Genomic DNA, 13946 nt, shown 5'->3' on the forward strand with positions numbered 1-13946 from the left:
CGTTCTTTTGATATGCTATATCTAGCTTCCCCTGATCCCACTAAACTTGTATGGCTCCTTCAATGTGTCCATCCACCAAATGGGAAGTATCTCATTCACTGCTACATTCCCAACATCCAGCAGAGTGCCTGGCATACAGCAGAAGCTCAAAAGATTTCTAAATAAATGAAAATTTGAATAATACCACTTGAGTTCATGCTTCTAGTAGCCACTTTGAATTCATCAGTCTGTTTCCCATCTTCACACCTTAACCAACCAATCTTCAGGGAAATGTGCGATGAGGGTCAGAGACATTAATACCAAGTGTCAAACTAAAAGAGACAAGCCCATCCCTGGAGTTCTACAGGGTTCTCTTGATTATGAAGAATAGGTACCATTCAGCATATTGTAAAAATAGAAAAAAAGGGAGATATGACAAAGTAAAAGAATTATATGTCATGTGCTTTATAGGAGATGAGCAAGTATAGGAAAGAAAATTCAGGGGATCCCTGGGTGGCGCAGCGGGTTGGCGCCTGCCTTTGGCCCAGGGCACGATCCTGGAGATGCGGGATCGAATCCCACATCGGGCTCCCTGTGCATGGAGCCTGCTTCTCCCTCTGCCTATGTCTCTGCCTCTCTCTGTGACTATCATAAATAAAAAAAAATTAAAAAAAAGGAAAATTCAGTAAAAATTGCTACCTGATTTCTCCATCATTCAGAATATCTGATAAACTCCTTACAGATGGTAGTTAACTAAGGCATGTTAAAAATATTTCTATTTTGGGGCACCTGGGTGCCTGAGTGGTTGAGTGTCTGCCTTCGGCTCAGGTCATGATCCTGGGTCCTGGGATCGAGTCCCACATCAGGCCCCCTGCAGGGAACCTGCTTCTCCCTCTGCCTATGTCTCTGCCTCTCTCTGTGTGCCTCTCATGAATACATAAATAAAATCTCTTTTAAAAATTTCTATTTTGTTCTTGCCTAGTACTTAAGAACAGATTCTTATTTAACCAAGCATTAAATTTCACACATACATTATCCTTTGCCTAAAAAACAGTGACGATCAGATTTACCATTCAAGATACTATTTGGAAACCGATCCAAACGTGGAGTTTTCCCTCCCAAACAGGAGCCTGTTGTAGCAAACCCTGACTTCTCAGAAAGCCACAGAAACCTATCCTGTACATTTTCTCATTCTCCCCTTTTGCATTTCCTCATGCTCATGATGACAGCATCAAGGAAAACTCACAGCGGTACAGAAGATGCACCGGCATTCCTGGAGTGTGGTCATCTTGTCCAGGGACTGTTCACACAGGCAGAGTTTGCAAGTGACGAGGGGGGCTGGAGCCAGGTCTCCTGGCATCGGATTTTCCGTGGTCATGGTGAGATAGTGGAGCCTACCAATGGAGCCCATCCACCTGTCCTCAGCGTTCTTCAGTTTCCTCGATCTCTGCAAGAAGGTCCAAAGCAGAAAATATGATATTCATTCACACAGTTGTTGTTTAACCAACACACCTGCAAACCAACAGAGCAAACCTTTACCTTCTCTGATGCCTAGTGCACAACAGAGGCATTTCTGAGAACCATGGGCTACAGAGCTTGCCACCTTGGCAAGGTGTTCCTGAAGTCCTGACATTTATTTTTAAGATTTTGTTTATTTATTCATAAGAGACACAAAATGAGAGGCAGGGGGAGAAGCAGACCCCCTGAGGCAAGCCTGATGCAGGACTCAATCCCAGGATCCCAGGATCATGCCCTGAGCTGAAGGCAGATGTTCAACCACTGAGCCACTCAGATGCCCCTGGAGTCCTGACATTTAAAGTGACCTCACCATCTAGAGGTGCCTGAATAGCTCAGTCAGTTAAACTTCTGCCTTCAGCTCAGGTCATGACCCCAAAGTCCTGGGATCAAGGCCCACATTGGGCTCCCTGCTTAGCAGGGAAACATGCTTCTCCCTCTCCCTCTGCCCCTTGACCCTACATGTGTACACACCTCTCTCTGTTGAATAAACAAATAAAATCTTTAATAAATAAATAAACAAACAAAGTGATCTCACCATCCTGACTCATTGCATGTAAATTATGGGAATGAAAGGACCACAAAGAACAAACACACCATTCAGGAGTGGCATCACTACAATCCAACAGATTAAAAAACAAAAATACTTGAAAACAGGATGTCACTCAAAAAAATTAAACAAAGAATTGCCATATGATCCAACAATTCTACTCCTTGGTGTACACCCAGAAGAACTGAAACTAGGGTGCAGACACTCGCACATCAATGTGCCTCACACCAGTGGTCATGATGGACAAAAGGCAGATACTATCCAAATGCCCATCAAAGAGATGAATGGATAAACAAACTGTGATACAAGCACTCAATGGAATACTATTCAGCCTTACAAGGGAATGAGACTGTGACACACGCTACAATACAGATGAACCTTGAAGACATTATGAGAAGTGAAATAAGCCAGACACAAAAGGGCAAATATGGTGTGATTCCATCAATGTGAGGTACCTATCAAGTCAATGTCAGAGAGACAGAAAGTAGAGGCAGAGGGAATTAGAGAGTTACTATTTCATGGGTATGGAGTTTCTGTTTGGAATAATGACGAAGTTCTGCAAATGGATAGTGTGACGGTTGCACAAGATTGTGAGTGTGCATCATGCCACTGAATTATACACTTAAAATGACCAAAATGGTAAATTTTATGTTATGTATAATCTTACACCAATACATTTTTTTCAACAGTGTTCACTGTGTTCATCAGTGTTAACTGTGTTCCTTCACATACGTCATTTCATTTCAACTTTTGCAACCCTGAGGATTTTTTCCTTCGCTCCGTAGAGGAGTTGAGGTCCTCAGAAGTTAAATAATAGGCCAAAATTCTCAGAACTTGTATAGAGCAGAGCAAAATTCAAACCTCCATCTTCTGAAACGATGCCCAAAGCCTGGTCCACTACACAAGGGCTGCCTCACAAGTGGGTTTTACATGGAGGGATGGAACATGGAGAGAGAGAGAGAAGGAAGAAGGGGTAGGGAAGAGGGAAAGGAGAGAGAAAGAGACCAAAAACCTATGACTACAAGTATCATAAGATTACTAAAACTATACAGAGTGAAATCTGTCTCCAAACATGGCATAAATATAGAAAGGATTTTTCTACACTGAAAAATAAAAATTAGAGCTGATGCCCTTCTACTTGTTTTTATTCAGATTATCTTTACAAGAGGTAAAGTAATTGTAAAAATAATCTTCCATAGTTTAGATCATATCAAGAAATTCCATGTTCTAATTACAGAAAAGCAAAATCTTAAAGTTCTTACTATTTTAAAAGACTGTGGCCAACAGAAATCATTCTAAAGAGCCTCTCCCTCTACAAGAACCAGACTCTTTCCTTCCCACCCCCCCATTTTTGGGCAAAAGAAATTACATGTTTGGCATCTGCTACACAGCCCTACAGTGGCTTACGTCTCAATATATACGCACAAAGGTACGCAACAATGGAGAGAAAAACAAACTGGATTAGATGGAAGGAAAAAGAAATTTTTGAGGTCCAGCTCCACCAACTTAATATCATACCAGAGAGAATCAATAGTTACTAACTCTAGTAACCTGAAATATTCAAGGTTTTTCCCCTACTCCCTCCCTGAGTAGCAGTAGACTTAATTAAAAATACATTTGAATAGGAAGCTAACCAGTGATTGGCTTCCATGATATTTCTTGGGAAAGGCCCAATACGGTTCGAGACATGGTGTTCTTATTTGATTAACTATTAATTAGCTATCATCCAAGAGCAAAACAACATGCCTACCAAATTCAGTATTTTGAAGGGAAAATCTATCTTGAAGGTCAATTAGGAGTCAAAATAAGTGATTTTGTCTGTCTCCTCCTTGCAGTTGACACTTAAACAACTATCATTTGTTTGTTTCTCCAAGACACCTCCGTTCTGTAACACATATATCACCAATCTCCCCCAACTGCTGTCTTCACATTTCTGTTTTCCCAACATGGTGCATACCATATATTCCAATTATCTTTGCACTCAAAAAGAGAAATCCCAAGTCAAACATCAAGAAGTACACTTCTCATGATGAGCACTGAGTAATGTATTAATGTATAGAACTGTTGAACTGCTATATTGTTCACCTGAAGCTAATATAACACTGTATGTTAACTATACTGGAATCAAAATGTTAAAAATTAATACAATTTTAGAAGAAGCAGAAGAAATGTAGCCAGCAAATGCTTCCTGAGGAGGAAAGACAGGAATGACACAGGCTGAACCACCTTCCCACCACAAATGTCAATTGCATGAAGAGCCCATTTGGAAGAAGCAATTATGAGTAGGTAAATCCTGTTGTTCCAACCCAGCAGAAGACCTAGGTATTCTTCAACAAAGTCAATTATTTCTTACAGCCTTAACCTATATTATTTTGGTTTTTTGTTTCTTTTTTTTTTTTTTTTTTATGATAGTCACAGAGAGAGAGAGAGAGAGAGAGAGAGGCAGAGACACAGGCAGGGGGAGCAGCAGGCTCCATGCACCAGGAGCCTGATGTGGGATTCAATCCCGGGTCTCCAGGATCACGCCCTGGGCCAAAGGCAAGCGCCAAACCGCTGCGCCACCCAGGGATCCCTTTTGTTTCATTTTTTAATATAACCTCTACCCTCAATGTGAGTTTTGAGCTCAGGAATCCAAGACCAAGAGCGGCATGGTCTACTGACTGAGCCAGCCAGGTGTCTCTCTATATATATTTTTAAAGGTTTTATTTATTTATTCATGAGAGAGAGAGAGAGAGGCAGAGACACAGGCAGAGGGAGAAGCAGGCTCCATGCAGGGAGCCCGACATGGGACCCGATCCCAGGTCTCCAGGAACAGGTCCTGGGCTGAAGGTGGCGCTAAACCGCTGAGCCACCCGGGCTGCCCCTCTCTTTATTAAGGAGACCTATAACACTTGAGAAACAAATATGTAATTGCATACTTCTTAGGTTATCTCTTAGAATTCTTTTGAAAGCAGAACTAGAAATGGTCTTAATCGTGGCCACCTGAAACATAATCTCCTCTCTTGCCATGTCCATTAAGTTTCCACTCTCTGCTTTGTGAGTTACAAAATCAAAGTTACAAAAATATAAAAATAGGGACACCTGGCTGGCTCAGTGGTTGAACATCTGCCTTTGGCTCAGGTCGTAATCTCGGGGTCCTGGGATCGAGTTTCGCATGGGGCTCCCCACAGGGAACCTGCCTATGTCTCTGCCTCTCTCCCAGTGTTCTCATGAATAATAAATAAAATATTTTATTTAAAAATAGCTATCACCTCCAAAAGTTTCCTCCTGCCCCCTTTATTTATCAGTGTGTGTGTGTGTGTGTGTGTGTGTATGTGTGTGGCAAGAGCACTTAACATAAGATCTACCCTCTTAGCAGATTTCTAAGTATGCAATATAACACTGTTAAGTATCAGCATTATGCTATTCCACAGGCATATAACTCATCAAGTTGTATATATTAAATATGAATAGCTTCTTGTCTGTCAATCCTACCTCGATAAAGTGGTTTAATATACACACAACTTTTTAAAGTGTAATTTTTATGACAAAAGCCTTTTCCAAAGCAGAGACCTGTTTTGTTAAAACAACAACAAAAATTCCAAGCATTCCAAACAAGGCAGTGCTTGTAGTGGAGACTCAGGAAGGAGGTCACGTACTTCATCTCTTTGAGATGTGAACAATCCAAAATGATTCTTCAAAAAGAAATGATTTATGTTTCTGTGTGCCATAACACCAATTCCCTAAAGTGATGGCATTCGGACATTTTTTAAAGCAATGGAATTTTAGAAAAACACAATTGTAAGTGAACTGCCACCATTTCAAGGAGCTAAGGGGAGGCCGTGCTGGGGCCAGCAGTACTAGCAGAGCTGGGCCAGGTCCCCTGGACCTTTCCCTCAGCAGCCTCCCAGACACCATCACAGAAGACAGAGACTTCATCAGACACAGTTTGAAACTAGCTTCTTGGTTTTTGCTCTGGGCAAAATCAGTAATGAACATTTTAAGAATGAATGAGTGCTTCATTTAAAAAAAAGAAAAAAGGCATCAAACAAGAAATCCTTTCCCCATTGATTCATTACATAGAGAGCTCTGCAAGCAATCATTAGGAAAACCCTGAGACTGTCTCCCACAGATGCTGGTCAGTGGCTCTAAGGCATCCTAGTGGTCCTCCGTTTATGTCTTCCCAGGATTCCTGGGTCTCATGACATGCAACCACCAAGAGCAGAAGCTCATCTGCACACCCAAACCATGAGCATTAGCATGACTCTCGGGGGGTGTCCAGAAGAAGGTGACCACACATCTGCAGCTCCGGACTCTGTCACAGGATACAACTTCACAGGTAAGCTGACAATCCACACCCACACCCCTCTGGGTTCCAAGAAGTCTTCCCTCCCGAGAGCGAGAGCTCATAACTCGTTCTCACTAGCTTGCTCAACTTGTTCTACCTCATACCTCATGTTTTACCTAAAATAAGAAAGTGACTTGAATGCTCCGGCCTACTGCTTGTTTAAAACAGTAGCAATTGTAATTGCTTTTATAATTACTACAAATGTGACTGAGCCTCTTACTGGGTGTCAAGAACCCAGTGAGAAAAGAATTTCTGGCAGAGAACACAACCGGCAGGTTGGGAAGAAAAGAAACCTGACCGCTGCCTTTAGGTTTGAACTTTCTAAAGTTGGTGGCAGGGTTGGGAGAGGCGGTGGTGGTGAAGGCGGACTTCACCCAAACTGTAGAAGCATCACTTGCTTAAATATAAGCAGCCACATGACAGGGCAGATAGGCTGGGGCGTGCAAGCAAAGAAAGGCCCTTTAAATCATCTGATTTTGCACCAAATTACCAAGAAAGGGGAATCAGCGGTTCTTCCTAGCCTGATTGTCTCTTGTACCATAAAGTGTTCATCATGTGAGGAGCTAGTACTGTCAGATAGAAAAGAATATAAAAGTCACTTTTCCCCTCATGTGTTTTGATCAGAATTGCCAAGGAAAGGAATACTTCACAAGCTATGCTGGAAGCACAGGATGTATAAGGAATTTTCATATTCTGCTGGTGGCCTGAAAAAGCAATCTGCTCCAAAAATGCAGAGGGTGTGAGAGCCAACTTTCAAAGTATTTTTAACTAACGTAGGTTACGCCTGTCTCACTACCCAAAAATCACAGCAATCATTCCTTTGCACAAAAAGATAATGCAGTTGGAAGGGATACTGCTTTACCAGGATACTTATCTAGTTATTCAGGAATTTTTACACCATTCAGCAAAAATTTTTGAACTTAGATAAATGGATAAAGCATAGTTAAAGAGACCCAGAGAGGGAGAAAGTGAACAAAATGAGTCAAGTGGATATTATTGATGTAACAGAAGGTTTCTGTAAAAATCTACTTGATCTGTGCTGAGATCTTACTTCCAAACTATGCCATGCCATGAAAGTTGAAGATTTACTCAAGAATAAGGGATATTGAAAGAAAAAATAAATAAATAAATATATATATATATATATATATATATATATATATATATAGAATAAGGGATAAAACAGAGGAATACTCTCAAAATGTTTACATGCTCATGTAAGACACCGAGTCATTCCTGTGAGGTAGCTGGAATAAAAGATATGAATGCATGACTCACATAGACCTAACAAAGGAAAAGGTTTTCAAGAAGGGTAGGTAGTGGGGAAGGTAAGGCTGAACTGCTACCTTTATAATGGAGAGATTTTTCTCAGGAAGCCGATACTCTTAACAGAGTAGAATGATATAGCAATCGGAAGATCCCATCTCTGCTTTGTTAGGAGAGCTCTCCCAATACCAACTAAGAATGACATGGCAGGCAACCAGATTCTACTCAACAAAATCTGAAAATTAGTATCGCATTGACCTTAGCACTCCTGCCTAATACAATTATTTATTTAGCTGCTAGTTCAGGCCCTTAACAGAAGCTATTAATGACTCAGATAGTATTGACGGAGTCTAGTGAAGTGCTGGCCCATCAACAGCCAATAGCCATTTGTTCAAGTTCTACCCTAAATACAGTCTGGAATGGAAGGTAGACCAGTTGGCTGAGAATGGGTGTTACAAGGATTTATGGTAGATCTCCACAGTGGCCGGTGCTGTGGTTCTACTCTCAGCTTGCACCTTTGCATCATTTAAGGACTAGATGAGCCAGTACAAATCCAGTAATATCAGAAAAACAGAAATAGGGACACCTGGGTGGCTCAGTGGTTGAACATCTGCCTTTGGCTCAGGGTGTGATCCCAGGGTGCTGGGATCGAGTCCTGCATTATGCTTCCCACAGGGAGCCTGCTTCTCCCTCTGCCTATGTCTCTACCTCTCTCTATGTGTTTCTCATACATAAATTCTGGGGAAAAAAAAAAACAGAAATATTTTATATCTATTTAATTATTTTTTAAAAGAATATTGCTCAAGGCCAATGAGTAGATATCTGGCAGCACATATAGGACACCACTTTGTCATTATTTGCAAAATATATATTAGACGCTGTTCTCTATTATAAACAAATCTAATAAATACTTAATTCTTAGATGTGATAGAAGTAAATATTCACCTACTCAGGCCTTGTGAGGTAGCAGTGTTGTGTAAAAGACTGTTTACCATTGTGCTTCATGGGATAGGAAGGGACAATGGTGTCCTTCCCCCCCACTGCTTCTCAGCCTCATTCAGAGGAAACCAGGAAATAAAAAATACTTCAGTCTGTAATTCCTTAACTTTCAACATCTTCATCTCAACAGGTACCAGGATGGCATTAAGATTATAAATGTGTAACCCGGAGATTGTTAGCTTCTAAAAATGGAACTGGTGCGCAAACATATCCCATTAACTATTACGTGGGTAAAAAGGACAGACACTCCATTAGGACTAGCTTCTTAAATATTAGCAGATATTGCTTCTTGACAGTCTCTTTGCTATTAGATTCTGTATAGCCTAGTACAGCTATTAACAAGATCTAATTTTCTTCCAGCTTTATTGAGATATAATCAATTAATAGGATTGTATAAGTTTAAGGTATACAATGCAGTGATCATACACATGTTTGTATATACCTGTATGTCTATACATGTTTCAAAACGATTACCATAAGGTTAATTAATACATCCATCACCTCAACTACTTACAATTTTTTATAGTGAGAATAATATCTAATTTTTACTTTTTTTCGCCTACAAAATATATAGAAAGATCTGTCAAGATAATGGCCACCAAAGTAGATGATGTTGGGATAAGCTAATTCTCTAAATCCTATAGAGTACAGGCATCTGAGATGGCAAATTTTAACATTGGCAAAATGTTGATCCTTCTCCTAAAAAGTACATTTCTTTTTTCTTGCCTTCTTTCCATGTTCTCATTACCACTACAGGGAAAGGCCCAAGAGGAGAAAATCCATTCCCAGCTTTCCTAACAAAAAAAAAAAAAAAAAAAAAAAAACCTTAACAAAGAAGGTAGGAGTGAAAAGGAGAATAACAGCTCAATGATATTTTTGGCATTGCAATTTTACACTCATCATGGTAGCTCCCTCCTCGACATCACCACTGTGCCCAGCCCACCCCGTGTTTTAATCAGTGGTTCCCTTGCCTCCCACAATTATTCATACAGCCCTGCTGAATAATTTTCTTTCCCCTGCCTGGCATAACAACAAAGTCCAGAAGCAGGAAGGGACGCCACTTACAGGCAGGTCAGACAATGATGTAATTAACAGATCAAGGAGAAGTGTTATTTCAGAAAGCCCCATAGAGCAAGAGATGGGCTTATTTCTCGGGTCAAGACGCTGCCAGGAAACTACAGTTGCTAAAGCACGAATACCTAAATCAAAATGTTTTCTCCAAATGAATAAAAACATCTGTATATATGTATTATCCCGTCTTGCGAAAGTTTCATACAGAAGTTTTAAACACAAACAAATTTAAAAACCGGTTTGAGAGAGGACTCCTTTCCATCTCACACTAAGCAAGGGGCAGCCTGCTTTTTTTTGTATGCCTTTGCCAAATCAATTCCTTAAAAAAAAAAAAAAAAAAAAAAATCAATAATGCAGGAAACCAAGTTGACCCACAAGGAACTGAATTCCACATGTTAGGTGTTAGGAATGTCAAAGTGGTTAAAACCAGTCCCCACTTACAAAGAATAAACTAGTGGAGGAGGTTGTCAACAGATAGTTTTATGTAATAATACACAGGACAGTTTGTGGGCTTATAGCTTCAGCCACAAGTCCAATAAAGAGCCAAGTGAGAGATGTCTTGCTTGTTCTGTCTTCCCTCAAAGACAAAGAACCAGTTGACTCAAGGCCTGGGACTCAAACTCATGACTGCAGAGGAACTGGCAACCAATGAGACACGGCTTTCAAAGTATGTTCTTTAACAGAAGCTACAAGCCACATGATCAGCTGTAGCTTCTGCTATAATTTGAGAAGTATATTGCCCCTAGGTGTGTTTTCAGTTCAAGAACGGAGGTCTCATCACATACGAGAAGTTTCTCATTCTGTGTTGCAAAAACATTGACCACTTCTACTCTCCTGAATGTACAGTCTTCCATGTTTTAATAACTACCGCAGTGTGATGCATTGGGTTTAGAAGTACCCATCAAATGAGCAAAAGCAAATGCCAAAGTTAATAAAAATAGGAACATTGTACAAGACCTCCCACATGTACCTGAAGGTGAACAAGCAAATTGAAACTTAAATAATTAAATAAATGAACTTCGGTACTGTTATGCCACTTCGAGTTATGTAAGGCTCAGACGACATAGAAGAAACATTACAAAAAAAAAGTCAAGATGGCAAACCTCTAACAGGCTCAGGTAAAGCAACACAAATTAAAAATTGCAACCCCAAACAATGTCATATCCAAGCTTATACCAACTCCTTCAAGACAGAGGCCACATCTTATCCTTCTCTTTATCGTCAGCATCTAGAGCACATCTGGCAGTCAGTAGTCACTGGATCCTGCAGTGGATACCATTTTTTTTTAAGATTTATTTATTTATTTATTTATTTATTTATTTATTTATTTGAGACACAGAGAGAGAGAGGCAGAGACATAGGCAGAGGGGGAAGCAGGCTCCCTGTAGGGAGCTTGATGCCAGACTCGATCCCAGGACCCTGCAATCATGCCCTGAGCTGAAAGTAGATGCTCAACTGCTGAACCACCCAGGTGTCCCAGTGGAGAACTTCTTTACATGTACATGGAGGAGAGAGAATATGCAAGGCCTGGCTCTCACGTGTATTCACTTCCAACAAATGCCAAGGTGAAAGCTATTGGAAATGTGCTAGAGCTAAGGAGCTTCTATAAACTCAGGTAGGGCATTCTTGCCAAATCAGATCTCAGGATTCCGGAGCAAGGGCTGCAGATCCCTATTTCCCAAAACTCACCATGGAAAGCATGATTTGTGTGGCATCTTGGCTCCTTGCCCGTATCCAAAACAATCAGTTGCACAAAGTAGGTTTAGTCAAAACTGTTTGGACTTCGACCCTCTACCAACATCTGGGTTCAGCATGATTCCTGACCTCTACCTCAAACTAGTGATTTCAAACACTAAGAATCTCACTCAACAAGAAAGTAACGTTTTAAGTCAAGGCCAGGGCAAACACGGAAGCCAGGATTAGCAGAAACACTACAAAGATAGGATTCTGAAGTCCTCAGAAATGTTTCTGAACACCCAAAATATTAAAGCTGCTTCTCAAAAACAAAAAATATAAATATACTTTCTCAAATTAAAAGTACTATTGTTGAAAAGAAAGGTAGTTTTGGGGAAGCTAAATGGTTATTACATAGATAAAATAAGCTTTTTTTTTTCTTTGTAGATAGAGCATAACTTTTCACTCTGCTGTCAAGCTTGCGTCAGAAAACCTAGTTCATAATCTGGGAGACCCAAAAACTTAATTATTGGGAAAAAAAAAAAAAAAAGACATGTCTTAAACTGACCTAGTTTGAAAGCCTGGATGCCTTTAAATTGCCAATGAACTGAAGCCATTCATGAGAATGGAGCTTTTGAATGCTGAGAATGTTCTCTGGGGCTCAGTGCAAAGATATTTGGCATAGATGACTGTAAATATTTGTAAAACTCTGGGTAAATGGACAGTGCTTGACCACACTCACACCTCACTTCCAGCACAGTAGTGCAGGATAAAGTTATCTAGGGTGATTGCTTCAGGGTTTGGCGGGGGGGGGGGGGTTGGTTATGTTTTCTTCTGTTTTAAATAAAATGTCAAGCTGCCTAATTCTGCTACTTGACATCCTTTTTATTCTTACATTCTCTATACACGTTTACCTTGTATTTGTTTACTCATCAAGAAGTTTCAATTTGTCAGAGAAAACTTGAGAAACAGAAGAGTTTTTTCTCTTTCCTATTTTTCCAAGTGTGTGCCCTCCACAAAGAAAAAGAGGTGAGTCACAGGTGCGCACAGGTAAAACTGGAGGTGTGTGAAAACGCGGCCTTGGACTGAATACAATTCTCTCAATGTGGCTCAAGGGTCGGCTACATAGATCTTTCTCGCCCCCTCCACCTCCTCTTCAAGATGGTTTCAGAAATACTTGAGGGGCTGCTACTTAGGAACAGAACTAAGTTCTGTTCATAAGGGAAGGGAGGACAGAGTCAGGAGAAGGAGGGATCCACAGAGCAATGGGATGTGAAAGGGACCAGGGACCATTTCAGCGCAAACTGCAGCAGCCAGATCCTTCAGTAAGACTGGCTGGATTCCTTTTTGCCTCTTACCCACACCCTGAAAACTGAGTCATCTCAAAGTTCATTTATTTTGTTTCTGGGCCTAGACCCCCCCCCCCCTTCTCTCCCCCCACCCCCAATCTGCTGCTTCCGAAATGCTAAGATACATTGTTCTTTAATCAGACCTTGCAGTGTTCAAATTAACATCCAGAAACGCCGCATTACAAGAGCACAGTCCTCCTACAGGGTCCTACAGGGACCTACAGGGACCTACAGGGACCTACAGGGACCCCCCAGCTAACGCTTAGTCAAGATCGGTGCAGCAGCAAGAAATGCAGTGGCACACGATAGTGGAAGCAAGAACGAGGGCATTTCTCCAGAACAGGAGAATTCATTCCTGAGAAGTCTGAGCGTGGGAAGTAGAGGCAGGCATCCGGGGCAGACGCACAGCGGAATTCCCGAAACTCCTAAACCAGAGCAAAAGGTGCTTGCAGAGACCTCAGCTCAAGGGACCCTGTCTCTGCGGACAAGGGGATCGCTTTCATTTTAACTTAAAACTTGAGACCAGCAACAGAGGATCCGAGTCCCGCTCTGCCTTATCAGCAATTCCCTGACAAAATCATCAGGATCAGCAAGACCCCCTCGTCCTCCCGCGATGCAGGTCGACGCCCGGGCCCCAGGGCCGCGCACTCCCGACACCGGGCGGCGAGCGTCTGCGGTGGTGCCGACTGGGGGTCTGGTCTCCCCGAGAAAGGCGGGGGGGGGGGCTGAGCTCACGTCGACCTCGCCCATCGGTACATCCCGCGGAGGCCGTCCGATCGATAATCACCTTCTCTTTACCTTTCCAGGGGCGCCCGCTGGTGAAAGTTAACAGGTGTTGGAGGCGCGGAACGAGCGCGGTGCGGCGCGGCCGGGGCGCCGCAGCCAGGAAGGGAAGCTCCGAACCAGGGAGTCCGAGACTCGTGTCCTTTTTCCTTTTCCCCCCTTTTCCCAGGCCAGCACCCCGCCGGCCCCGCCACGCCGAACCTACCTGGCAGGGGAGCCGCGGTCCTCCGGGCGCCGCCGGGCTGCCGGGCAGCGACCCCCGCGCGCCCCGCCTCCAGGCTGCGCGCCCCGGGGAGGCCCGGCCGGCTCCGCGCCCCGGGCTCGGCGCTCGGCGCTCGGCGCTCCGCAGGGCTGCGGCCGGGCGGGCGGGGAGGAGGGGAGGGGGCGGGGAGGGGAGGGGAGGGGAGGGGAGGAGGGGCGGGAGCCGCGCCGG

General features: G+C 42.6%; 1 protein-coding gene across 3 annotated transcripts in view; it reads right to left on the reverse strand.

Moving 5' to 3' along the window:
• The window catches only part of RNF144B (ring finger protein 144B), a 169347-nt gene that overhangs the window by 59812 nt on the left and 95589 nt on the right, over nucleotides 1-13946 (reverse strand). For 2 of the 3 annotated variants that reach the window (XM_077886226.1, XM_077886225.1), the window contains exon 2: nucleotides 1226-1426. In XM_077886226.1, the coding sequence (XP_077742352.1) occupies nucleotides 1226-1390 (165 nt within the window). In that variant the 5' untranslated portion in view covers nucleotides 1391-1426. Of the gene's footprint in view, nucleotides 1-1225; nucleotides 1427-13718; nucleotides 13830-13946 lie in introns of those variants that run through there. The other variant, XM_077886224.1, reaches the window with a different exon arrangement.

The sequence above is a fragment of the Canis aureus genome, chromosome 37 (genome assembly GCF_053574225.1).
Source record: "Canis aureus isolate CA01 chromosome 37, VMU_Caureus_v.1.0, whole genome shotgun sequence".
Lineage (NCBI taxonomy): Eukaryota > Metazoa > Chordata > Mammalia > Carnivora > Canidae > Canis > Canis aureus.